The sequence below is a fragment of the Muscardinus avellanarius genome (assembly GCF_963383645.1).
Source record: "Muscardinus avellanarius genome assembly, chromosome: 9".
NCBI classification, from domain to species: Eukaryota; Metazoa; Chordata; class Mammalia; order Rodentia; family Gliridae; genus Muscardinus; species Muscardinus avellanarius.
In genome coordinates, this window is record NC_137795.1 from 73,860,747 (window position 1) to 73,887,515 (window position 26,769).

Here is a 26,769-nt window from a genome sequence, read left to right on the forward strand (position 1 = left end):
GCAAACCGCTATCCTCCTGTCTCAGCCTCCCAAATGCTGGGATTACAAGTTTGTGCCTACATCCCTGGCTCAAAGGTTACATTAAATCAAAAGTTTAATGTCCCAATATTTTACAGAAATGATAGCAGCCACCATTTGATTATAAATCAATTTAAAGACTTTAACACAGCATACTATATATTACATTAAAAATATGAACCAATTATGCCAGGCGTGGTGGTGCACGCTTGTAATCCCCATGCTTGGGAGGCTGATAAAGGAGGATTGCACAGGTTTGAAACCAGCCTCAGCTACTTAGTGAGGCCCTCTGAAACTTAGTGAGACCCTGTTTCCAAATAAAGAATAAAATAGGTTTGGGAGTATAGCCCGGAGGTAGAAAGCCTCTGGGTTCTACTCCCAGTACCACCAAAAAAAAAAAAAAAAAAAAAACCCAACAAAACCAATTAAAGACTTTGGCCAATAAAATGTAATTTTATTTAAGAACTAATGTGAAGAGGGCCTATGAGTATATAAGAAAATAGTTATTTCACCAAAGTGAGCATTGCTTCTCTAGATACAATAACTCATTAATTCAGACTAGAACATACAGATGTAATACAGTTTTTTTAAGAAATAACTAGAAACTCTCTCAGTGAAAAGAGTTTTGTCTTTAGGACTCAAGGTAATTTTCTGTATTGCAGTCAATCTGGAGAGAGATTATTATATATAATTTGTATGATATCTTTAACAATCATTTGTAAAGTTGAATTAAATTTGATGGTTCTTAAAATATAACACATGAATAAAGAAGCCAGTGATCGTTTGTGATAGGGGTTACAAACTGCTACACCAGAGCAAAAGCTCCAGTAGATAGGGAATAAGTTAGCCCTATATTGGCATATAGTTTCATGCAATACCACAGACTGATTCGCCTTTTAGTTTTTTGTGCCTTGGGGGTCTTGTTGAGAAAGTTTTTATCTGTGCCTATGTGTTGCAGTGTAGGACCTATGCCCTCTTCAAGGAGCCTCAAGGTCTCTGGTCTAATTTCCAAGTCTTTGATCCATCTTGAATTGACTCTTGTGCAGGGTGATAAAGTGGGATTTCCATTTTTTCTGCATATGGTTAACCAGTTTTGCCAATGTCAGTTGTTGAACAGACTATCTTTCTTCCAGTGTATGTTTTTGGGCCCTTTGTCAATAATCAATTAGCTTTAAGTGTGTGGATTTGTTTCTGAGTCTTCTATTCTGCTCCACTGGTCTATGTATCTGTTTTGTGCCAGTACCATGCTGTTTTTATTACAATGGCTTTGTAGTATAGTTTAAAGTCTGATATTGTGATTCCTCCTGCATGATTTTTGTTGCTGAGAACTACTTTGGCTATTCTGTTTTTTTTGTTGTTCCAAACGAATTTAAGGACTGATTTTTCTATGTCTCTGAGGGATGATCTTGGTAATTTTATGGGTACTGCGTTGAATCTGTAGATCACTTTTGGAAGTATGGCCATTTTGATGATATTTATTCTCCCTATCCATGAACATGGAAGATCTTTCCATCTTCTAAGATATTCTTCGATTTCTTTTCTCAATGTTTTATAATTTTCTTTGTAGAGGTCTTTTACTTCCTTGGTTAAGTTTATTCCTAAGTATTTTATTATTATTTTTTGTGGGAAATCCTGAGTGGAAGTGTTTTCTGAATTTCTTTTTCAGTGGATTTATGGTTGGTGTACAGAAAAGCCTCTGATTTTTTAAGACTGATTTTGTATCCAGACACTTTGCTGAATTTGTTGATCAGTTCTTTAAGTCTTTTGGTTGAATATGCTGATTTTTATATCCAGCAATTTTACTAAGTTCTTTCTCTCAATTGTTTATTATTTAGGTATATTAACTAAGGTTTTTGGTTTGCTTCAACACAAATCAATGTTGTGTTTCATCAATTCCACTCTATGGCTCTACTGAGATATGACTTATTTATTCTATGTCATAGAATACTTTATTTATTGGTACTAGGGATACAACCCAGGAGCCTTCTACTTCTGGGGTACACCCCTAGGCCTCTTTTATATTTTATTTGGAAACAGGTTTCTGAGAGCCTCACTAAACTGCTGAGGCTGACTTTGAACTGGCAATCCTTTTGTCTCATCCTCTCAAGTACTAGGATTAAAAGCATGCCCCACCATGCTCAGCCAAGTACTTAATTTTACAGCATTAAACCAACCTTGTATTCTTGGGAAGGACCTAATTTGGTTTTGATACATTGTTTTTCATAATTTGAAAGATTTCTTTATAAATGTGAGAGTAGTCAATTCTTGCTATTTATGATAGCTATGTGCTATTAAGTAATTATAAACACCGAATCAGTGAATACTGAACCATGTAGGGGGAAGTAAAGGGTTAGGCTATTGTTCAGATATAATCAAAAGACTAACAAATACCTGGATTTATGTGTTTTTTTTTTTTTAAAGGAAGCTTATCTAACTATGTGTATTTTCTCTGTAAGGAACAACGCAGCCTTCTTCTGCTTAGGGAATACTAAATACTAAATTTTAATAATGCCTGGGGACCACTTTAAAAGTGAGAGTGCCAATAAAAAGAAAAATTTAAAAAACCAACAGCAGGGAAACTGAAATGGACATGAGTTCATGATAAGAGCTAAAGTAAGGCAGAGCTCACCTGGTTTGTCCTCAGCTGGAAAGGTGTGTGTAGGGTGATTAAATTTTTTGCCCTATTGTTCACATCTGCAAATGACTAAAAATGTCCCAAGGATTAATTCTGAGGTTTAAATCTTCACAAGGTGGTGGGTTTGCAAATGCAGAATCTGCTAATGAGTTATGCTGGTGTATGTACATACATATGCTTTAGAATTTTGCATCTATGTTCATGAGTGTGCAGGTTTGTTAATCATGTTCAAATATCCTGGAGCCTTACTGTTCTGAATGTAGTTCTCTCAATCACTGAGAAGTGTGTTTTAAAAATCTAATAGTTAAAAAGCAAACAAAAGTGATCTCTCAAATTCAACCGATGTGACTTTGATATGTTTATATTTGCAAAATCAAACTAAACAAACAGACGAACAAAAAACCCAGGAAGGATAAATGAGAAACTAATAAAACCTTACAGGATTTGAAAATTGGGTAGATGCTTTAAGGATGGCATGGACATCTGGGTATACCTTTCATTACAGTTTTGACTTCTGAAAGTTGTTAGTGCTATACATATTCAAAAAATAACTCACAAGAAAAAAAAACAACACAATAAAGGGAAATTTATCAACTATATACAAATAATACAGAAGGGAAACCAATAATTCCAATAACTTCCAGATATACTATTCTAATAATCCCTATGGTTGATGTTCTAATAATCCCTATGGTTGATATTCTAATAATCCCTATGGTTGAAGTACAAAAAAAATGCAAAGAAATCCTGAATTTTATTTAATACAGTTGTTGTTATGGCACAGATGTAATTGTTTTTAAATTGCTTTGTATTCACTGAAGGTCAAAAAATAAAGTTGATGTAAGATACAAAGAAGGAAAAAGACTCTATAGTAATGAGCTGGAATTAGAGATCTTTACATGAAAGGTTTTAGAATGGCATTTCAGTAGCAATGAACCTATCTAATACCTACAATTTGATTTCTAAATACCATACCTTCACTAAAAGTAATCTGCATCACTTAATGCAATCATTTATTCCATAGCTGAAGCCCACAAAGTACAAAGCCAGTTTAGATGATCTCATTGTACAGGAAAGTAAGGTAATTGACTCAAAAGAGTCAAAGGAGCTTAACTTACAGAAAATTCCACTGGCCTAATTTGGGATATTTTAGCATCAAAATGAATAATGTAGGAATGAACTATAACACCATACATTTTAAAAAACCAAGTCCATGAATACTTTAAAAATTATAATCACTCTGCTTTCATATCACCCAGAGATTCTGAAGATAGGGTCTAGGCACTGAATTTTTCAAAAGCTTCTGAGATGAAATGTACTGAACAGTCAAAGCTGAGCATAATTTTTATTTGTCTTTATATTTTGCTAAATTAAAAATTTCATATTCAGTAGCTACCAAGAAAGAAGTATGAACTTGTCTACTAAATATCCTTGGGAAATTTATCAACTATACATTTGGGATATATAGTATATCTATATCTATCTATCTATCTAGTCTGGGATCTATACAAAACCTTACAACGCTAAAAATTCTGTTACATATGCCTAAATTATTAGTCTTTTTGTGTAAACCTCTCAGGACACTATTAATTACTGTTGTACGTTATGTTTATTTAGATTTATCAAATACTTGCCAATTTTTTTTGTTGGTCTTTCAGACCTTAAGACTTTCCTTCAGGAATCCTTTACATCTGTAGAATTTCTTTTGGTAAGGTTTTGCTCTCTCATTCTCCTCCACCAAGGTATATATAAATCAGATCTCATTCTACCTTCTGTCTTTAAGTATTTTAATTTTTTGAATATTTTCTTGAATGTATGTAGAATTCTGGATAATTGTCTCCCAGGCTTTTTGAGTTCATTCCATACATTGAACTTTTCTCTTATTTTAATTTTGACTTTTCAATAGTTAATTATAAAAGTGTCCATTTTCTGCAGAAACATTCAAGCAATTCTTTAAAACAGCTTTGCTATTTCTTTTTTTTAAATAACTGTGACTTAATAGTTCTAACACACTTTATAAGTCTGTTCTTATTATCTGCTGTTTCTATAGATTTTAGGTTCATGGTACCTTGATTCCACACATGCTTCATATTTTTATTTATTTTTATTGTTTTTACTAAGAGCTGTGTATTTCTGAGAAATTACTTAAAAATCATTTGAACAGAATAATTTTTGCTTCTATCAGGCAACTTGAAGTACATCAGTGCAACCACTTTCAACTGAATAAATTCAAGGCTTGAAGTGTTTGGACCATGCAGGTGATATAAATTTTGACTTATGAATTTGCGCTTGGGACGTCCTGTGGTTTCAACTTGTCAAGTTCTGTGTGCGCTGGGTGAATGGGATATATTTGTTTCTGGCTCACATGAAACCGAGAAGGTGGTTCTTTAGAGATTCAACTCCTTTTGGGGAGTATACAAAAAACAAAGCTCAAGTTTGCCAGTTTGTATAAATGCTCTTAGGAGAAAGCAGCTTTCTGCTTTGCTATCTCTGGCTTCCTGCCATAATTTGAATTTTTGTCTATCAGTTATCTGATCTAGCATTTTAAAAAAGTTATTTCCAGTTTGAGAGAATGGTTATAATATCCAGCTAGTCCATATTACAGCTTAACTTTAAAGTAGAAAATGTAAACATTAATTTAGTATAAGTGGTTAGCATAAAATCAGTTTGTGACAATATAGCCAACAATTATAAAAGGATATAAGTAGTGTTCTGTTATTGTTCATTGATATGGATGTACTGTATTATGTGAATATATTAGGTGTGCCAAGGGTAAAATATTTTTAAATGACTTCAAAAGTTTCTTCATAAGACTTAGAAAGCCAATATTTATTTATTTATTTATTTATTTATTTATTTATTTATTTATTTATACTGAAGATGGGAAGATGGAACCCAGGGGCATTCTACCTCTGAACTACACCCACAGCCCTATTTCTTTATTTTGAAACAGGGTCTCACTGAGTTGGAAAGGGCCTCACTAAGTAGTAGCTGAGGCTATCCACGAACCACAATCCTCCTGTCTCAGCCTCCCAAATGCGGGGATTACAAGTGTGTGCCACCATGCCCAGTTTAGAAAGCCAATCTAACTGACAGACTTTACTTTCACATCAGTGTGGGCATGGTGTGTGTGTGTGTGTGTGTGTGTGTGTGTGTGTGTGTGTTCTCAGCAGAAGCTAACTTCAGAATCAGTTCATTAAATTGCTAAAAAATTTTAAACTACAGAGAAGTGCTAGTTTTGTAAAAGCATAAGAAGGACCAACTGGAAATACATATTCATTGTTGCTTAAATAATGTTTTCAAAAACAAATATTAAGTTTTTTTTAAGACAGAGTTATAAACTTTAACAAAATAAAGTATGCTTAATTCCAGCAAACAGTACTGGACGAATTTGAGTTCTGAAGGGAAGACTTTATATCATAGAACTATGTATACTTTCTTACTCTGCCAAGGGTTCTTATTTTTGGACTATGAACGTTTTAGCAGTCTGGTAAAGTGTATGTAACTCTTTTGAAAATTCTCTTAAATGAATAAATAAAACAAACTGAATTAGAAATAAAACTAGTTCTCCTCAAATATAATTATTAAAATGTTATTTTTGAAAAGTACATTTCTTTTATAATGCATCAAATAAGGACCCAGGAAAGAATCTAATACCACTATAATTTCAAAGTAGTGATGAAAATAAGATTCTGAGATATGCACAGTAACAATACATTAGTATCTCTAACTTCTATATGCAACAAAGACACAGATACTAGATTTTGCTGCCTACATTCATAAAAGGAAATACTAAAATTTAATTAAAAGAGTTAAAACAAATTTATTTTTCTTGTTGACATTTTTAGCTTTTTTTTGGGGGGGGCAGTACTGGAGATGGAACCCAGTGTCATTCTACCTCCGAGCTACACTCCCAGGCCTATATTTTTAATCTTTATTTGGAAACAAGGTCTTGCTTAGTTGCAAAGGACCTCATCATTAAGTAGTAGCTGAGGCTGTCCATGAACCACAATCCTCCTGTCTCAGCCTCCCAAATGCTGGGATTACAAACGTGTACCACCATGTCCAGCATTTTTGGCCTTTCTAATAGGTTAAATGTCAAATGAACTAAATTTAGACAGGTTCAGTTCAAGCAGTAAATCTGTCAATGGAAAAAAAAATCTTTGAAGGAAGGAAGCACTTTCTTTCTAGGGAACCCATGGTGATTCTGAGTTAAATTTGTGGCTCATTTCTAACATTTATACGGGGAACCCTTAAGTAAGTACTGCTTATGTCAGTATCACCTGTGGTTCTATATTATTTTTATTTTTCTCATAATATTTTCCATATTTTGAAAATTAAAGCCATGTATTATTTTCAGAATATTTGTATTCTAGAAAATTTCTGCAAACAAAATAGTTAAAACACCTGATAAAGATATGAATTAAATCAAACTGAGTTATTAAATTCCCCAATTTTAACCACCACTTAAAAATTTTCTGCAACAGAAAAACAATTCTTTTATATTAATGCTATGTGGAACTATCAAGTCTGTCTGAGTATTTATTCTTTATACTTTTTTTTTTTTTTTGCAGGTCTGGAGAAGGAACCCAGAGGTATTTGACCTCTGAGCTATATCCCCTGCCCTATTTTTTATTCTTTATTTTGAAACAGAGTCTCAATAAGTTGCGAAGGGCCTCACTTAAGTAGCTGAGGCTGTGGTCTCAGCCTCCCGAATGCTGGGATTACAAGCGTGCACCACCATGCCCGGCCATTTATACTTTTTTATGAGAATTATAATCAAATAGTCCAAAATACATCAATCTTATAAGAACTACTTTCATATCAACATAATTTTTATGTATGGAACCAATGATCATTGATAAGACTCAATTCTAGCACAAAGAGTTCTATATTTGAAGCATTATTACCTCAAAATTTAACAACAAACACTACTACTTATACAAATTTTCACAGTATACATTTACTTAGGTGGAAAATATCCCATTTATTTCCAAGATAAATGGTAGCTAATTTAGAAATATAGTTAATGTTTAGCATTCTAAGACAAAGCCTTAGTAAAGTAAGAGTAAATCAATAAGATATACTCAAATGGCATAACAGAATCTTTTTTCTGAATTGTACTGACTGAACTACTCTTTCTTGTTATTTGTGGCTCTAGGGATTGAACCCAGAGGGGTTCTATCTCTGAGCTACATCCCTAGCTGTATTTTATATTTTATTTTGAAAATAGGGTCCAAATTGCTGGAGAGCCTCAGTAAGTTGCCGAGGCTGTCCTTGAACCAACGAACCTCCTGTCTCAGCTTCCCAAATGCTAGATTACAAGGTACGTGTCACCACCACACCCAGTGAACTGCCTGTTCTAATTCTAGATGAAGAATATAGAAGTTCCAGCATCTTAATATCCAATCCACATTTAAAGTTACCTTTCATCCCTAGAATACAAAAATACAAAAACAAACCATAAAACATCGCTCCCTCTCAAAACCCACAAAAAAAAGCAAAAAAAAAAAAAACTTTATCAGATCATAAATTCTGATGTGGAAAATATTACAGTAAGGGCTACCAAGATTTGAAAACACAAAAGTATTTTTTGAAAGGTAATACAAATAGAAGTGTCTATTAAATAGTTATAAGTAAAAAGCAATTAAGACTGTTTAGTCTTAGTTTAAAAATCATTATTTTCATTTGAAATTTATTTAAAAATGATTGCAAGCCTTTTACAAAAATTAAAAGTACCTTTAGCAGAATTAAAAAACATCCTTAAATGTGCAGATAACCTCTACATATGACAAAGACTTATTGAATATGCATTATTTTTATTAGCCTTGTTTAGAAGCTTGAAATCCTAAGCTTTAGTAGAAAATCCTGATACCGAAGGAATTCAGTTTAGTGAAGAGGGCAAATGCAAACAATGCAATGCTTGCATTAACTAAATGTTATGAGAGTAGGATACTGGTAGAAGATAAGGGGACCCTAGAGCTGGGGGCTGTAGGATAAGTAAGAGTTTTCCCAGGAGAAAATGGAGAGAAGAGAATAGAGAATAAGGAGTATTGCGAGATGGGTGACTGTCATTCCAATCAGCAAGCACAGTTAAATGCAAAAGTATATGATTCCATGTAGATATGAACTTTCCATATAATCTTCGAGATTCATTACAAAGTTCTTTTTGAAATGCTGTCCAGTCATTGAAGTCACTGTATTGTAGTTCTTTTTCTAACTGGTGCATTGTAGTCATACATCTTAATAGGGTACAAGATGGTAGTAGTTTATATGCACATATTAGTCATTTATCCCTTCTCCAATCCCTTCCATTCCCTCCTCATGTTTGGCTTAGTGATTGATATGTTTGTTAATATACATCATGTCAATTAGGGAGTTTCTCTCTTTCCCCCTCCCATCCCCCTCAGTTAGGTCACATTATGGTTTCTCCTTCATCTAGAGTTCCTCCTATGCCTCTTTTTCTCCCTAGCCTCTGCACATTAGGGACAGCATTCAATTTTTTACTTTTTCTGACTGACTAATCTCACTTAGCATAATGTTCTCTAGTTCCATTCATTTCCCTGCAAATGATATAAATTTTGTTGTTCTTTATGGCTGAGTAAAATTCCACTGTGTATATATCCCATGGTTTTGTAATCCATTCATCTGTTGATGGACATCTTGGCTAGTTCCATAATTTGGCAATTGTGAATTGTGTGATATGAACATAGATATGCATGTATTAGTTTGATAGTTTGGTTTCCATTCTTTTGAGTAGATATCCGGAAGTGGTATTGCTGGATCATATGGTAGAGACAGTGCAAAAAAAGAAAGCTATAGGCCTATATCATTGATGAACTTAGACGCAAAACTGCTGAACAAAATACTAGCAACACACATTCAAAATCACATCAAGAAAATCACATACCATGACCACGTAGGGTTCATCCCAGGGATGCAAGGCTGGTTCAACATATAGAAAATAATCCATGTAATTTATCATATAAACATAACCAAAACCAAAAATCACATGATCATTTCAATAGATGCTGAAAAAGCATTGGACAAATTCTAACACCCATTTATGCTAAAAGTACTATAGAGAATCAGAATTGACGGAACATACCTCAACATCATAAAGGCAATATACAAAGGCCCACAGCCAACATCATCTTAAATGGGGGAAAACTTCAAGAAATCTCCTTAAAAACAGGAACAAGAAAAGCATGTCTATTATCACCAGTTCTTTTCATTATAGTACTTGAGACTCTAGCCAGAATGATAAGGCAAGAGAAAGAAATCAAGAGTACAAATAGGACTTCCGGGAAGATGGTGACAGAGCAAAACGGGGCTTATGAGCCCCGCTAACAACCAATCTCTATTACCACAGAATCGGCGCCTTTCATAGTCAGAGAACACCATCAGCAGAGAAAAGAAAAATGTAATTTTAAGGGACAGAGAAAAAGAGGGCTGGAAAAACGAGACACCAGAAGCCAGACCGCAGTGCTGCAGTCGGAGCCACGGAGTGAAGCGGCGGGCGCCATTTTTCCTTGCAGCACCAGGCTCCAGAGAGGAAGGGAACTCATAACCGAGCCCAGAAACCAGAGAGGAGATACGATGGCCTCACGCCTGAGAACGCGGCAGCAGCGCCTTATTGCTGGCGGCAGCGGCAAGCTCACCGTACGGCACCAGACCAACGCATGCAACAGCCCACCAAACTCCAGAGAGGAGCGGCGGACAGCGAGCCGAGGTGAGCCGCTGTGGAACAGCCGGGCGGGCTCCGCAGATTTCTCGGCGGCGCAGGGAACAGCTAAAGCTCCCAGGGGCTGGGCTCAGCGCACACTGCAGGGACTCAGAGTAAAGTTCAGAAAAAGAGAAGAAATACGCCAGCCTCACGGCCGAGGGCATGGCAGTGGCGCCATATTGCTACCGGCAGCAGCAGCAGCGAATTCACCGAATTCACGACAGCTCCATCTGCGCACTCAACAGTGAGTCAAATTGCGGCCCCTAGAGGAGAAACCCCAGTACTGTACTCCCAGGGACTTGACCCAGTGGGGGAGTGGTGGTGGCAGAGATATTACACCATAGGAGAACGCCCAACCTTGCACGCCCCCCATGGTCTAAAGCAGCCTCGATTGACTCCCAGGGTCTGAGACTCTGAGATACAACCCAGTAAAGGAGTAGTGGGGACTGAGATACCACAGACTCGAGATCCACAGCACCTTAAGTGAAGTCGTAGTGACCTAGGGAAGAACCCAGAGAAGGCACAAACTTCCGAAATCATGGGAAAGAGGAATAACAATGGAGCAATGAATGCCCACAACCGCACAACATCAGAACCTGATAAAACAGAAATGCAGAGATTTATAGAAGATCAAATCAGGAAAATAACTGTAGAAATAATAGAGGTGTTTCGAAAAGAATTCAGAGAGAGCCAAAGAGAGATAAAGGATGCAATTAATGAAGTAAAGCCCTCAATTCAAAGTACAAACAACCAATTAGACCACATGGAGAATAGACTCTCGCTCCTAGAAGATAATCATTCAAAAAATGAACACATAGTTTCTAATTTAGAAAAAAAAATCCGACAGCAGGAATCTGACATTGAAGAAATATGGGCCCATTTTAAGAGAGCTAACCTAAGAATAATTGGAATAGAGGAGAGAAAAGAAGGTGAAACCAAAGGGATTAACAATCTTTTCAAGGAAATAATAGCAGAAAATTTTCCAAACATAGAGCAAGAGGTTGATACACAGGTCCAGGAAACTTATAGAACCACCGTTAGAGAGGATCAGAGAAGAAGATCCCCACGCCACATAATTGTCAAAATGACCAATGTGGAAGCCAAGCAGAGAGTCTTAAAGGCAACAAAAACAAAGGGCCAAGTGACATTCAGAGGCAAACCAATTAGAATCACTCCAGACTTCCCAAACCAAGTCATGAGAGCCAGAAGGGCTTGGAGTAACATATTCCAAACTCTGAAAGAAAACAACTTTCAGCCAAAAATTTCCTACCCAGCAAAACTTTCTATCAAATTAGATGGGGAAATAAGAAGCTTCCACGACAAACAGAAACTGAAGGAATTTATGTCTTCAAAACCAGCGCTAGAGAAAATACTCAAAGAGATTAACTACAAAGAAGAAATAGGTAATACACACCAGAACCAGAGAAATAAGATTTTCCATCCAACAGACAACTAAGATTGGTTATCTGTGGAGATTCATTATTTATGTTAGTCTTTTACCTATCTCTAAATTGTATTGTTTGCTTTTATTGTTGCTATTTTTAGGATTTCTAGCTGGAATATTAATATACCTTCAGATATAGCATTTGGAAATATTTTATCCCATTCTATCAGTAACTTTTAACTCTGTTTACATTGTCTTTGGATATACAATATTTTTTTTATTTTTTAGGGAGTTTGTATACTCTTCTGTTGCCTGTGCCATTGAAATCATATCCAAGAAATAACTGCCAATTTCAATGTTGTGAGGTTTTATGACCCAGATTTTCTTCTAAAAGTTTATAGTATTAAGATTTATATTTAGGTCTTTTATCTATTTTGAGTTAATATTTGTATATGTGTTAGGTAAGGGTCCACTTTTATTCTTTTTCATGTAATTATTATTTTTCAACAATATTTAGTTAAAAGATTAGTATTTCCTCTACTAAATGTTCGTGGAAACCTTGTCAAAAATAACTTGACAATATATGGAAGAATTTATCTCTAAGCTTTTATTTAACTCTAATAGTTTATATATCTGCCTTTAGAACAGTACTACACTGTTTCAATTATTGTAGCTTTATATGGTTTGAAATCAGAAAATATACACCTTCTAGCTTTGTTCTTCTTCGAGATTGTTTTGGGTATCTAGAGTCCATATTCCATATCAGGATAGATTTTTTTCTGAAAAATAAATAAATGTATGATAGCTTCACCTAAAAAAAAAAAAAAGAAAAGAAATATTCTCTGGTAAGAAAGAAAGCAAAAAGAAATATTGAACTGTTATCTTACTCATCAAAAGCTTGGTATCAGACAAATGAAACTGTTTTGTGAGATTATCATCGTTAATATTGGATAAATTGCTATAAAACTAGATGTCAACCACTAAGCCAAGCATGGGAAGGAGGGATGGGGAGGGAACGGGGTGGGGATCGGGTAGGGGCTAACTGGGCAATGTGTGCATGTATGTCTACAAAAGTATTTTCTTTGTACCATTATGATGTATGAATACATTGCACCAATAAAAAATAAAAATTAAAATTAAAAAAAGAGTACAAATAGAAAAAGGAGACTTAAAACTATCCCTATTTGCAGATGACATGATACTATACTTAGAAGAACCAATAAACTCAACCAAAATGCTTATAGAACTGATCAACAAATTCAGGAAAGTGTCTGGATACCAAATCAATCTTAAAAAATCAGAAGCTTTCCTGTATGCCAACCATAAATCCAGTGAAAAAGAAATCCAGAAAACACTTCCACTTAGGATAATATCCCACAAAAAAATAAAAATAAAAAACTTAGGACTAAACCTAACCAAGGAGGTAAAAAAAAACCTCTACAAAGAAAATTAAAAAACATTGAATAAAGCCCGGAATGGTAGTGCATGCTTGTAATCCAAGTACTTGTACTTGGATCACAGGTTTGCAGCCAGTTTCAGCTACTTAATGAGGCCCTCTGCAACTTGGTGAGACCCTGTTTGAAAATAAAGAATAAAAAATAGGGCTGGGGGAGTAAGATAGAAGATAGAATGCCCCCCAGTACTGAAAAAAAAAACTGAAAAAAGAAATTGAGCTGGGCATACTGGTGCACACTTGTAATCCCAGTACTTGAAAGGTTGAGACAGGAGGACTGTGTAGGTTTGAAGCCAGCCTCAGCTACTTAATGAGGCTCTCAGCAACTCAGTGAGACCCCGTTTCCAAAAATCATCAAAATGGCCATTCTTCCAAAAGTGATCTACAGATTCAACACAATACCCATTAAATTACCATGATCACTCCTCACAGACATTGAAAAATCAGTCCTTAAATTTATTTGGAACAACAAAAATCCCAAAATAGCCTAAGTAGTTCTCAGCAACAAGAACTATGAAGGAAGCATCACAATACCTAACTTTAAACTATACTACAAACCCGTAGTAATAAACAGTATGGTATTATTCTTGACAGAATAAAATATTACCCTCTTGCCGAAGTCAAACATTTCTATATCAACTTCTAGCTGAAAATTATTTACAAAATACTGCCTAGTAAATTTTATTAAGAGCCAAATTTAGTGAAAATCTATTTTGCCACCCCCCCACCACATCAGCAAAGCTCTCAGAAGAACCTTTTTCAATGTGCCCTATATAAGATAAAAATAAGTAATTATGTCATTAAAGGACCCAATGATAATGAACCCAAGTGTGTCTCTCTCTGCCTCAACATGGAAGCAGAATAAAGAGACCTCTGTCACTTAGGATATGCAGGGGCCTCTGCATGAAGCTGTCTGCCAGATGTGTTCTTTAAATTCCCTTCTAAGACAGCCCAAAGTCTCAGACTGCTCTTCTCAGATTACATTTTTCATGCTTTAACTCCTCTTTCCATGGCAAACTTGGGTTTGCCACAGCCATATTATTTTCTACTAAAACCTTGGTCCAAAAATTAACATCAAATCTAATCACAGTAGACAACTGACCATTCTTAAGAATGTTCAAAAACAATGTGTTGTAGGCATTATAAGACCCTTTCTTAAACAGTTTCAATAAATTTTATGATCTACAGCAGCACTATTGGAATATCTGATCTCTGAATGGGGCATTTGAACATACACTAGACAATAGGCGAACCCTATGCTTTTGAAAGTCATTTTTTGATATGCAAAATATGACTCCAAAAAGAATGAGCAATAATTATCTATAATTATACCTTATTAATAAAACAAAATGGATTGGCTGAAATTACTGAACATGTCTGATCCTATATTGTTGATAAAGCAAATATCTGAAAAATTATTTCTAATAAGAATCTATAATGGGTTGAGTCTGTTACTGAAATACTGTTAGAGTGGTTTTCTTTCTTTTTTTTTCTTTGTGGTACTGTGGATGGAACCTAGGGGCATTCTACATCTGAACGACACCCCAGCCCAATTTTTTATTCTTTATTTTGAAACAGGGTCTCACTGAGTTGCAAAGGGCCTCCCTAAGTAGCTGTGGCTGGGTGTGAACCACAATCCTCCTGTCTCAGCCTCTCGAATGCTGGGATTACAAGCGAGCACCACCACGCTCAGCTTTAGACTGGTTTCTACTTTCAGCTTATTTGCTCTACTTTTCTTCATTTATTATTCCCAGTAATAAAAGAAAGTGATTAAAAAACAAAGCTTAGCTAAAAAGTTTATTCGGTTATGCTGCCTCTATATTTTACTGCCTTTTTGAGATATTTTGAGATAATTTTTACTTTTAGTTTCTTTAAACAAATGTGTGCAAAGAATCTTAAAATTGCATTATTTAAAAAATTTTTTTAATTTAGGAATTTGTAGTCTCTAACTTCATTTGACAATGTTCCTTTTATAATGTGGAAAAAAGTCTTACAAGAAAAACTTTGGTATATGTGAAGATGTATAAGCTATCCAGACTATATTTTCTATTTAAACTTCTATTTTTTTAACTCAATATTGTCTTTGGTTCTTTTTTTCCAAAACAGTTATATTACAAGATCATGTTTATGGCCTCAAGTAGTTTAATAAGGAAATACAGGGATTTTATTTCCAACATAATTTTCTGTTTGGAATGCTGCCAGTGTCGACAACAGCATTTCAAACTACTTAAAGACATAGTAAGAGGGAGTTGTAAACTCTAAAAAATTTTACTTATTACATAGAAAACCTGGCAATATTTTTCCAATTATGTAATATATAACACAGTATTTTCTTCTTTCCAAAGTATTCCCTATAGAATCAAAGGTATTCTCTGGCTCTGTGCAAGGGTCAGCCAAAGCAGACATGGGAGTTACTGGGAGGCTACAATTTCTGTATGCTTTCATCAGAATAGCAATGTTTTTACTTCATATGGTTAGCTGCTATACCATGTTGCCGCTGAAGACAATGTTCTGTGGTTAAAATACTTTGAAATCAGCTAGGTCTGGTTGTACATGCTTGTAATCCCAAGTATGGGAGACTGGGACAGAAGGATCGCACAAGTTTGAAACCACCCTCAGCTACTTAGTGAGGCTCTCAGCTATAACATAGTGAGACTCTGTTTCCAAATAAAATATAAAATAGGTCTGGGAGTATAGCCCAGAGGTAGAAGGCCCCTGGATTCCATCCCCAGTAACCCCCACCCCCCCACACACAAAAAAAACAACTTTGAAATCAATGATCTAGGCCTTATTTGTTTTGAAGATCTGATGCTTTAAAGAGAAAAATACATTTCTATCCTTTTTTTTTGAGAGGAGAAATAAAAAGAAAATACACTTTTCAGAGTAAGTAGGTACACAGCACTGTCACTCCTTGGATTCACTAATGTATACAAGAAAGCTTTCACGATCAATTTTAAAGGCAGATAGAAAAGAAGTAGGTAAAATTTACTACCAGGTATTCAAAATCACATTAGAAATCACTGATACAAGCTGTCTTTTTGTCACAACTGTTTCTTCAAAAAATAACAGAAAAAATAGTTAAATTAGAATACTTCTTGCTCTGGGTGAGAATTGTATATTCCTCACTTATTAACTCACCCTTGCTCTTATTACTATAACCCATTTCACTTGTATATGTATCAAAAATCCTGAAATTCTGATTGGCGAAAGACTACCGGTTTTGATTGCAATGTATATAGTAGCCAGATAACAGCTGCCCCTTCACAGTTTAGTAGCAAAGAACAACAACAACAAAAGTTATTGGAAGTAGATGAAGTATAACAATCAAAGTTTACTTATGGGCTAATGTGCTCAATAGACAAAAGAAAATTCTGCCTATCACACCAGACTTGAAAAGCGTCAACAAGGATAAGATATGCGCTAGCTATGGCTTATATATGAAAGAATAGTTTTTTTCTGAAGTATATGTCATGAAATAATCTTGCAAAATGCTCTTTAGTAAGTAAATGACTGTGAGGAATGCATTTTCTTCTGAAGAGTAACAGAATATAACCATATAATAACTATATAATCAGGAAACTCATTTTTCTTTTAGTTCAGTGTTTTCTTAAATTTATTCAGTTGGCCAATTCCTTTTCAAATACACGTGACCACTAGAACTTCCCTGGGAAATCATCATCTTCTTCTTCTTCTTCTTCTTCTTCTTCTTCTTCTTCTTCTTCTTCCTCTTCCTCTTCCTCTTCCTCTTTTTTTTTTTTTTTTTTTCGGGTCTGGAGATGGAACCCAGGGGCATTCAACCTCCGAGCTACACCCCCTGCCCGATTTTTTATTCTTTATTTTGAAACTGGGTCTCACTGAGTTGCAGAGGGGCTCACTAAATAGCTGAGGCTGTCCCAGAACCGCGATCCTCCAGTCTCAGCCTCCTGAATGCTGGGATTATAAGCGTGCACCACCACACCCGGCTGAGAAATTTTCAAAATAAAGAACAAAAAATCAGGCTGGGGTGTAGCTTGAAGGGTTCCATCTCTAGTACCACACACACACAAAGAATATAAAGGAGCGAATATCAACCTAGTATAGTATCTGACATCGGTATACCTAACTTTTTTTGTTAAATGATAGTTTTAAAATATTTGAAAAAGCTGGATTCAAAATTAATATTTTCAAAAACTTTACAAAAGGAAAATGAGTTATGGCTGGGCATGGAGGAGCACGCTTGTGATCCCAGCACTTGGGAGGCTGAGACAGGAGGATCCCAGTTCATGGACAGCCTCAGCTACTTAGTGAGGCTTTCTGCAACTTAGTGAGACCCTGTTTCAAAATAAAGAATAAAAAATTGGGCTGGGGGTATAGCTCGAAGGTAGAATGCCCCTGGGTTCAATCCCCAGTACTGAAAAAAGAAAAAAAGAAGTTATGAGTTTTAAAGAAAAAAAGAGTGAATATCTCAATAAATTTTCCTTTTCAGAAAAAGTATGCAATTATACATATTTGTTGTCCAATTTTATCATCATTGTTTAAATGAACTGTAATTAGTATTTATCAAGAAGCTTTCTGAACAAAAAAAAGTGATGATAAATCAGAAATGAAATAATATGCAAATTTATATAGTAAGTGAACTATGAACAAAGGAACAGAATGTACAATAGCTTCAGCAACAGTTTAATTTTGTTAGATCTATTCCCTAAATCCTCTTAGCATAAACCTCAGATAAACTGATAATGAATCATATGGTCTGAACCCTAAGTATGTCAGATCCAGGAAAAAAAATAACTGAAAATAAAATGTCAAATCTTCAGTAACTTTTAAGCTTTGAAGGTTTAAAATAAAACTAAAAACAAAGCAATGATTTGAATAAAAATGTAAAACACAGAAAAAATAATAATCTGAAGAAAATATATTTTATAACATTAGAATAAGAAAAACATATGAAGAAATTTAAAGAAAAAATGTGAAGCCCTTTACATAGCAATGGAAAAATGATGTGAAAGAGACAGAAATTCTAAATAAAAAACCCTAAAGGTCACTTAATATTAACCCATGTTAAGAATAACTAAGGAAACATAATATATAAACCTAAAGTTGCAAAGTGCAAAAATTACAAGAGAGTATTGTCTACTTACTGAGCTCAAAGTGAAATTTATAGATACAATTATTATACTAAAGGTAAAATTCTGAAATTTCAGAGTTGTGCAGTTCTACATGGTATATTTGTGATTTAGAAGATTCTTCTTCGAATAAACAAAATGTCAAGTTAGTATATTGTTACATATACTTAATTGTACTCAGTGGCTGTGCCCAGAAGGGCTTTTCAAAGCCAATGAAAAGCATCCTGGCTGTGTAAAAGTGTAGTTCCCCCATATACCCCATAAGACATGCTTGTCAGGGAACAGTGGGTGCAAACATGGGCCTTCTAAGAACAGCAAATGGACCAGGGAGATGACCCTGGAACATCTGGTATGACTGGAAAAGAGGAGGCAACACTGTAATGAGTATGTGGGGACTGTTTTATGAATTAAAGTATTCTCTTTTGATGAAAAGACAGGGCTCTGTCAGGAGGTGAGCTGTTCATTTAAATAAGTATGTATGTTTGCCGGGTGAATGGCTTTTTTCTTGAGGGTGGCTATCTTGTATGGTGTACTATCTGTATAATATTTTTAGCAACTCTTTCTAAAGCAGAATGCAATATTAACAAAAGCACTGGAGAGTCATACCCTTTGACCAATAATGTCACTCTAAATTTGATCTTACAGATAATATGACAGAAATAAAGATATCAAACATGAACTCGATGAAGAAAATGGAAGATAATTGTTGAGATGGCAAAACCATTCAGAATGTACCTTAAACTGTCTACAATGATGTTATAAGTAAAATATCAAGAAAAGTTACCATTCTTTTTGTGTGTGTGTGTGCGGGTCTGGGGAGGGAACCCAGAGGCATTTGACCTCCAAGCTACATCTCCTGCCCAAATTTTTATTCTTTTTTTTTTTTTTTTTTTTTTTTGCGGGTTTGGGGGATGGAACCCAGGGGCATTTGACCTCGGAGCTACACCCCCTGCCCTATTTTTTATTTTGAAACAGGTTCTCACTGAGTTGCAGAGGGCCTAAGTACCCTGAGGCTGTCAGCGAACCACGATCTTCTGGTCTCAGCCTCCTGAAAGCTGGGATTACGAGCGTGAGCCACCACACCCGGCCTAGTTACCATTCTTAAACGTTTAAATATCCTAGGTACAGCCAGGGATGATGGTGCACAATTGTAATCCCAGCATTTGGGAGGCAGAGACCAGAATGGAGGTTTGCAGACAGCCTCAGCTAGTTAGTGAGGCCCTTTGCAACTCAGTGAGACTCTCAAAAAATAAATAAAAAATTTAAAAAGACTAAAAAAATAGGACTGAGGGTGTAGCTTGAAGGTTAAATGCCCCTGGGTTCCATCCCCAGTACCACCACACACACACAATCCCAATTATAATACTTCTTAATTTATTTGCTTAAAATCATTTTTCCAGTTACAGAAAAAATAAATTTTTGATGAGCTGTTAATAATCATGAATTTCAAATTAACAAGGTTTTACTATATGCTCATGGTTTACTTCCCTAAGCTTATATATTTAATAAAACATTCATAAATCTTTTCTTTAAATTTTAACAAGTACTATTTTGTAAAGGGCATTCACAAATACATTTCCTCAACATATTGGGAAATATGTAAAATCATCTACCAATGTGAGATGCTAGTGTCAGAAATTCTGTTTATCTGTGATTTTAATTTCTATAATAAGAAATTGAACTGAGGCTGTCCGTGAACTGCGATCCTCCAGTCTCATCCTCCCGAATGCTGGGATTACATGCATGTCCCACCACGTCCAGCTTAACAACTTTTATGATTCAAAGATGGCTCCCACCTATGGTTCACATTTCATTTTTGGTTAAATTCTTAAGACCACAGGACCACACTCTTAATAATAAACATGGTATTCTACAGAAGCAAAACAATTACCCTTAAACTTTCTGAAAGAGATCATGTCCACATTTCTTACATTTTTTCAAATATACACTGAGTACTATATGCCAGTCATTCTATAGTTTTCAATGGTATATTGATAAGATACTGTCCTCAAATCTACAAAGCAGAAATATAATTCAGATAATTTTTACATAAATAAAATGCTTTATTTTCACATGTTTTTCTATACAGAGAACTGAATTGAGAGAGGATGGAAAGAATATACAATATAATAAATGTATAGAACTACATAGACTATTACAAAGAAATGATAAAGAATATGACTTAAGATTAAATATCCCCATACTCCTTCATAGAGTAACTAAATTCCAGGATCTTGGCTATTATAATTATAGTAGGAATGTAAGAATAAACTGAGTATGGAATGTATTATAAAATTTTCTGAAGGGAAAAAAAAATCTCAGAATTCTGTACAACACTATTATCTAAAGATTCCTGTTTTGACTTTGGCAGATGTACAACTAGGTAGTTTCTCTGGGCCAAGAGGAGTACAGAGGGAAAGGGTCAGAGAAGGAAGGGAATAAGCTTAAGTTGCCTGGTAAAAATAATTCAGGAAGGGAGAGGGCCAAAGACCAAGAACAGGACTACTGATAAGACTGTAGAGCTCCAGCTACCATTGCATCTTTAAATAGTGGCTGCCCCCTGTTAAGCTTCCAAGTGGAAGATTTATACTTAAAATCCAAGTAGAGTATTGTTCTCCACTATAAGACAGATCTAAATAGATCCTGTCCAGGTCTGCGTATCAGATTTCAGAAGAGTTTTATATTTCTCTTTTTTACTTTACAATTAGCAACATTTAAGTTACACAGATTTTATTTACCTATTGTTTATTTATTTTTTTCCCCTCCTCACAACATGCTTTCAAACAATGTTGCCACCATACTTTAAAAAAAAAAATAAAGCCGGGCGTGGTGGCGCACGCTTGTAATCCCCGCACTTGGGAGGCGGAGACAGGAGGATCACGTAGGTTCAAATGGCTTAAGAGACCCTGTTTCCAAATAAAAAGTTAAAAAATAGGTCTGGGAGTGTAGCCTGTGGGAGTGTATCCCGGAGGTAGAAGGGCTTCCAGGAACCCCAGTACCACCAAAAAAAAAAAATTAATAATAATAATAAATAAATAAAAATAAAATTATTTTAAGGAATGTGGGGAAATCTAAATACCAGATGAAGGTTTTTAAAACAATGGTTCATGTTTTTCCCTATACATGCCATTGTAAACTATGCTTTATTGTGCACTGTCCATTTTATACAAATAATTGGAAAATTAATATCAGAGATAAGGGCTTTGTTGTCAGTTTTAATACCACTGAGACAAAGATAAAATTTATGAAGCCTGCCTTAAGTAGTGAATAAATATTCCACCTCTCAATATCATACTTACTGGGATGACAATGGAGAAGGCAAAAATTCAACTGTGTACTCAATTTTATGAATATGAAAGAATAGGTACAACATACTTTTAAAAAATACATTGTCACCAATTCTGTTTAAAACATGAAATATAAGCCAGGCGTGGTGGCGCACGCTTGTAATCCCAGTACTTGGGAGGATGAGACAGGAGGATCACGGTTCAGGGACAATCTCAGCTACTTAGTGAGGCTCTTTGCAACTCAGTAAGACCCTGTTTCAAAATAAAGAATAAAAACAGAGCTGAGGGTAGCTCGGAGGTAGAATGCTCCTGGGTTCCATCTCTAATACCATGAAAAAACAAACAAATAAATAATAAAGTATAACTAAGAATGTTCTTTTATTAAGGGAATGTGTCTAAAAGTCCTTTTAGTGCTGCTCAACTTTTATATTATTCCATGACGCTTATAAAAACATTTTCCATGGGATCACTAGTGATACGGCCTTCATTTGTTATTAGTAATGTGTATCTTCTTTCTTTTCCCCCTTGGCTAACTGGATAGAAGTTTATTAATTTATTTTATCCTTAAGGAACTAGCCTTTGGGTGTGTTGATTTTCTCTATATTTTTCATTGATTTCTGTTCTAAACTTCATTTTCTTTTCTTCTGCTTCTTGAATTTAACTTGCTTTTCTTTTATATTGTTAAAGTTTCATAGCATTATTACTGATTTTTACATCTTTCTTCTTTTCTGATAATATATGTTTAGTGCTATACATTCTCCTGTCAATATGGCTTTCATTACATACCACAGATTTGGTTAAAATGTATTTTCATTTTCACTTAGTTCAAAATATTTAAAAATTTTTGAGAGTTACTGTCTGACTCATATGTTATTTTTAGGTTATATTGATTAATATATAAATTTTTGGTATTTCCAAGATCTTTTTCTGTTAGTGATTTCTAGTTTAATTCTATTAACTAAAGGCACACTTTGTAAGAAGAGCTATCTGTATAAATTTCTTAAGGTATGTTTTATATCCCAGAATGTAGTCTACTTGATGAATGCTTTGAAAAAAATAGACATACTGCTGCAAATAAGTACTTATTTTGTGTCAATTACAAATACATATGTATCAGCTGGAGAGGGGCATGGATATAAGAATGCTAATTTTAGGGGAATGAATAACTGAATTTGAATAAAATTTCCAGCAACCATATTTATATACAGATTTTAAAAATGCCATACCTCAATTCTGACATATGGATAACTTAAGAATGATGCTAGGAGCAACAAACACTGTGGTACTGATTTTCATGAAATATAAATGCAAAAATAAAAGATATCTTTACTATGTGAACTGTCACAATCTGAACCCAGAAATCAAAATTATTTGAATGTTTTGAGATCAGACTGGGAAAAAGATAATCCTGCTATCTAAAGATATAAGTTAAATAGATTTTAATACTAACAGATTATATATATATGTAAAACTTTCCTGTATGATAATATCTGTAATTAATAAATTACATGAGGGAGTAGCATTTCTTTTTCTGAAAATTGGGTATTATTTTCTATTCAGGATCAATTTATATTTAGATATATACAATGGTATATATTTATGAAGAAATATGAAGAATGAATTTTTTGTTATTATTGTACGCTACTGGGGTACAATTGAGCTACATCCCCAGTCCTTTTTATATTTGAGACAGAATCTTACTAAGCTGACCAGGTTGGCCTTGATCTTCCAATCCTCCTGCCTTAGTTTACCAAGTCCCTAAGATTACAAGCTTGTGCCACTTACCCAACTTAGAATGAGTGTTTTATTGGCAAAGGTAGAGAAATTTACAAAATTCTTTGTCATGGCCTCGACTGTATAGAATAAACAATGCTTAGTAAAAAGTACCTAAATTAATCAGGATTAAATAATCTTTCTTCTATAATTTCTATCTGCAAATTTTTATAATCGCTTAAAATTTATAATTTTATATTTATTCTTAAAATTCAGAATTTTATAAAACTGTATAATTTTTTCTATATGCAAATTTTCCAAACCTCCCTTTCATTTATAGTAAGAATGTATTCCTCAATATACACATGGACAGGGAAAGGGAAATCTTATTGGGTAGAGGTATTTCAGCACAATCTCTGACTTATTGCTGTTGGACCATTAAGCTATACAAATCTAGTTGCAAACCCTAAAAATTGGCCTAACCAAGGGGGTAAAAAAAAAGACTCAGCATAGACATCAGCATATACAAATTATGAAGGGAACAGATTCCACAGATTAAGCCCAAGTAAATTACTAAAAGACCCATATCCCTTCCTTGTGGGGGGGCAAATCCAAATTGGGTTTTATACTACATTATCAACAATGTACAGTGTTCAAAAAAAATTATGTGACATGAAAAGAGAAACAGATAAGTGTGGTCCATACTCATAAAAAGAGAGCAATAAATAAAATTTAACTGTGAGACCAAATGTTGGATTTATCATAAAAAACTTCAAAGCAATGATTAGAATAATGTTCAGCCAGGCATGGTGGCACACGCTTGTAATACCAGCTCTTGGGAGGCTGAGACAGGAGGATCGCACAGGTTCGAAGCCAGCCTCAGCTACTTAGTGAGGCTTTCAGCAACTTAGTGAGACCCTGTTTCCAAATAAAATATAAAATAGGTCTGGGAGTATAGCCTGAGGGTAGAAAGGCCCTGGGTTCCACCCCCAGAACCCCCCCCCCCACACACACACAGAATAATGTTCAGCGGGGCACACCCATAGTCCCAGCTACTTAGGAGGCTGAATCAGGATTACCTGAGCCCAGAAATTAAAGGCAAGCCTAAGCAATGCAGCATGATCCCATCTCAAAAATTAATTAGTTAATACAGAAAAGAAACCTTTTTTTTTTTTTTTTTGTGGTACTGGGGGTGGAACCCAGGGGCTTTCTACCTCCAGGCTATACTCTCAGCCCTATTTTATATTTTATTTGGAAACAGGGTCTATGTTGCTGAGAGACTCACTAAGTAGCTGAGGCTGGCTTCGAACCTGTGTGATCCTCCTGTCTCAGTCTCCCAAGTGCAGGGATTACAGGTATGTGCAGGGATTACAAATGTGCACCACCACGCCCTGGACCTTGAAACCATGTTTAAAAAAAAACATCAAAGGAAAATATGATGACAATGACTGCAAAAAAAAAAAAAAAAAGAAATCTTAATAAAACAACAGAAACTATAGAAAAGAACCACACAGAAATTCTACAGTTGATAGTTTCCATATTTACTCATTTTGATAGAAGTATAAATACTTGCTTATATACTGGTTAATATTTTAAAAGTATACTTTTATTTTGATGGTTAGTTTGCAATAGCTATCAAAAATGTTTCAAGAATTAATTCCAGCATTTTCAGGAAAATATCATTTGAAACAAAAAATCCATTCTGACACTAAGATGTATTAATAATTTTTGATATTCAAAATTATTTGAATTAGAATACCCATAAATATATAAAATTTGTGCCTATATACATTATAAAACATTATTAGCAGGCAGATTTTCAGCTAAAAAATAAAATAATGAGCTGGGTATGGTGGTACTCGCTTGTAATCCCAGTCCTTGGGACAGGAGGATTGCACATTTGAGGCCAGCCTCAGCTACTTAGTGAGGCCCTCCACAACTTAGTAAGACCCTATTTCAAATTAAAGAATAAAAAATAGGGCTGGGGATACAGCTTGGAGGTAGAACGCCCCTGGGTTCCATCCCCAGTACAATCAATCAATCAATCAATCAATCAATAAATAGTTGGTACTATTAATCATTTTTCACTTTTTCCCTTGTAATTTCTTAGTGGATAGTTTAATAGTTTAACTGTATTTTGCAATATTGATTGTAATATTTAATAAGCTATTTTTCTCATTTTTAGTGGTCAACATATACTAGAGGACCATTAATTATCCAGAAATTACTTAAATTTTTATGCTAGTGTACTACCTAATAATATTAAAAATCTGTATTTCTCAGCCTGACATATTACCAGAAAAGCAACTAAAGTATCTACTACTTAGTATAAACCACATGGTATTTTGCGTGAACACAGCTACCTAGGCCAATGTTAACTGAAGGAGAGAAAGTGTACTTACTCAGTTATAAGTTCAGGGTTTGTAAAGCTGAGGTTGGTTAAATGACCTTCAAGTTTAGAAGACTCATGCGTGTTTAAGGCTGGAGTGGTCTGAGTAGTGAGTATAGCTCTTTTTTCATCTTTCTCAAGTGCTTTTCTCTTCCCACCATTTTGGAAATATTCTCTGCACACACTACAAGTCAAAATAAAGTTACATTTTAAAACTACAGACATGGACATAAGATAGAAAAATGCTAGTTTTATTAACAAAATATGAAACTTTTAAATCAAATAATTCTATTTTTAAATGTCAAAGGCAAGATGGAGTATTCTGTAGCACTTTTAAATTGTTAAAATTACTATACAACATGGAATGACCATATAAGTTTACTAAATAAAAAAAAAGTTTTGCAGGAGTATAGATGTGTCTGTATGTATCTTATTTAATTTTAACAAAAACACAAGTTCCTCCAACAAAGCTTAGATAACCATTATTCAGTGACAACATTCAGAAATAACAGTCAGAGTTCACTGGGAGTCAGCTTTACTAGCAGTAGACAATCCAACAGTTGTTTCTGAGGTCCTTTTTCATTTATTATAACAAAGTCAGGTTGCCAACATATTAAAGAGATCATTTTTTTAATTTGCTTTAAGAAAGGGCATAAAAATCTAGGTCAGGTAAAAATGGTATACTATGCTGGAATAACCAAACGTTTTCCTCTGTTCTCATACCGTAACAATCAACAGAGGTCTAATGTGACCTCAAAAGGTGTGGGGATTTCTCCCCACCAGTGAGCAAGCAATTGATTTTTCATAGGGTGAGTTTGCGGGAAAGAGTGAGCACAGAGCTTCCATGTCATATAACTCATATATGTCTATAGACATACCACCCTCCAGGAACCTCTCCATGCTCTGCAGCTATCTAAAAGCCCTCTGAATCCTGTCCTTTTTTTTTTTTTTTTTTTTTAAATAGAGACATCCTTGCAGAGTTAGGACTGAAGCATGTGCAACCATGTTGAAATGTGACTGGACAAAAGGGGTATGATCTAATGCTAAAAGTCTAGGTTT

General features: G+C 34.7%; 1 protein-coding gene across 1 annotated transcript in view; it reads right to left on the minus strand.

Annotated features, from left to right (window-relative positions):
• SAMTOR (S-adenosylmethionine sensor upstream of mTORC1) overlaps positions 1–26,769 on the minus strand; it is a gene marked incomplete at its 3' end in the record, with an annotated part of 46,650 nt that overhangs the window by 6,108 nt on the left and 13,773 nt on the right. The window contains exon 3 of the mRNA XM_080701438.1: positions 25,724–25,894. Coding sequence (XP_080557564.1) covers positions 25,724–25,894 — 171 coding nt within the window. The remainder of the gene's footprint in view (positions 1–25,723; positions 25,895–26,769) is intronic.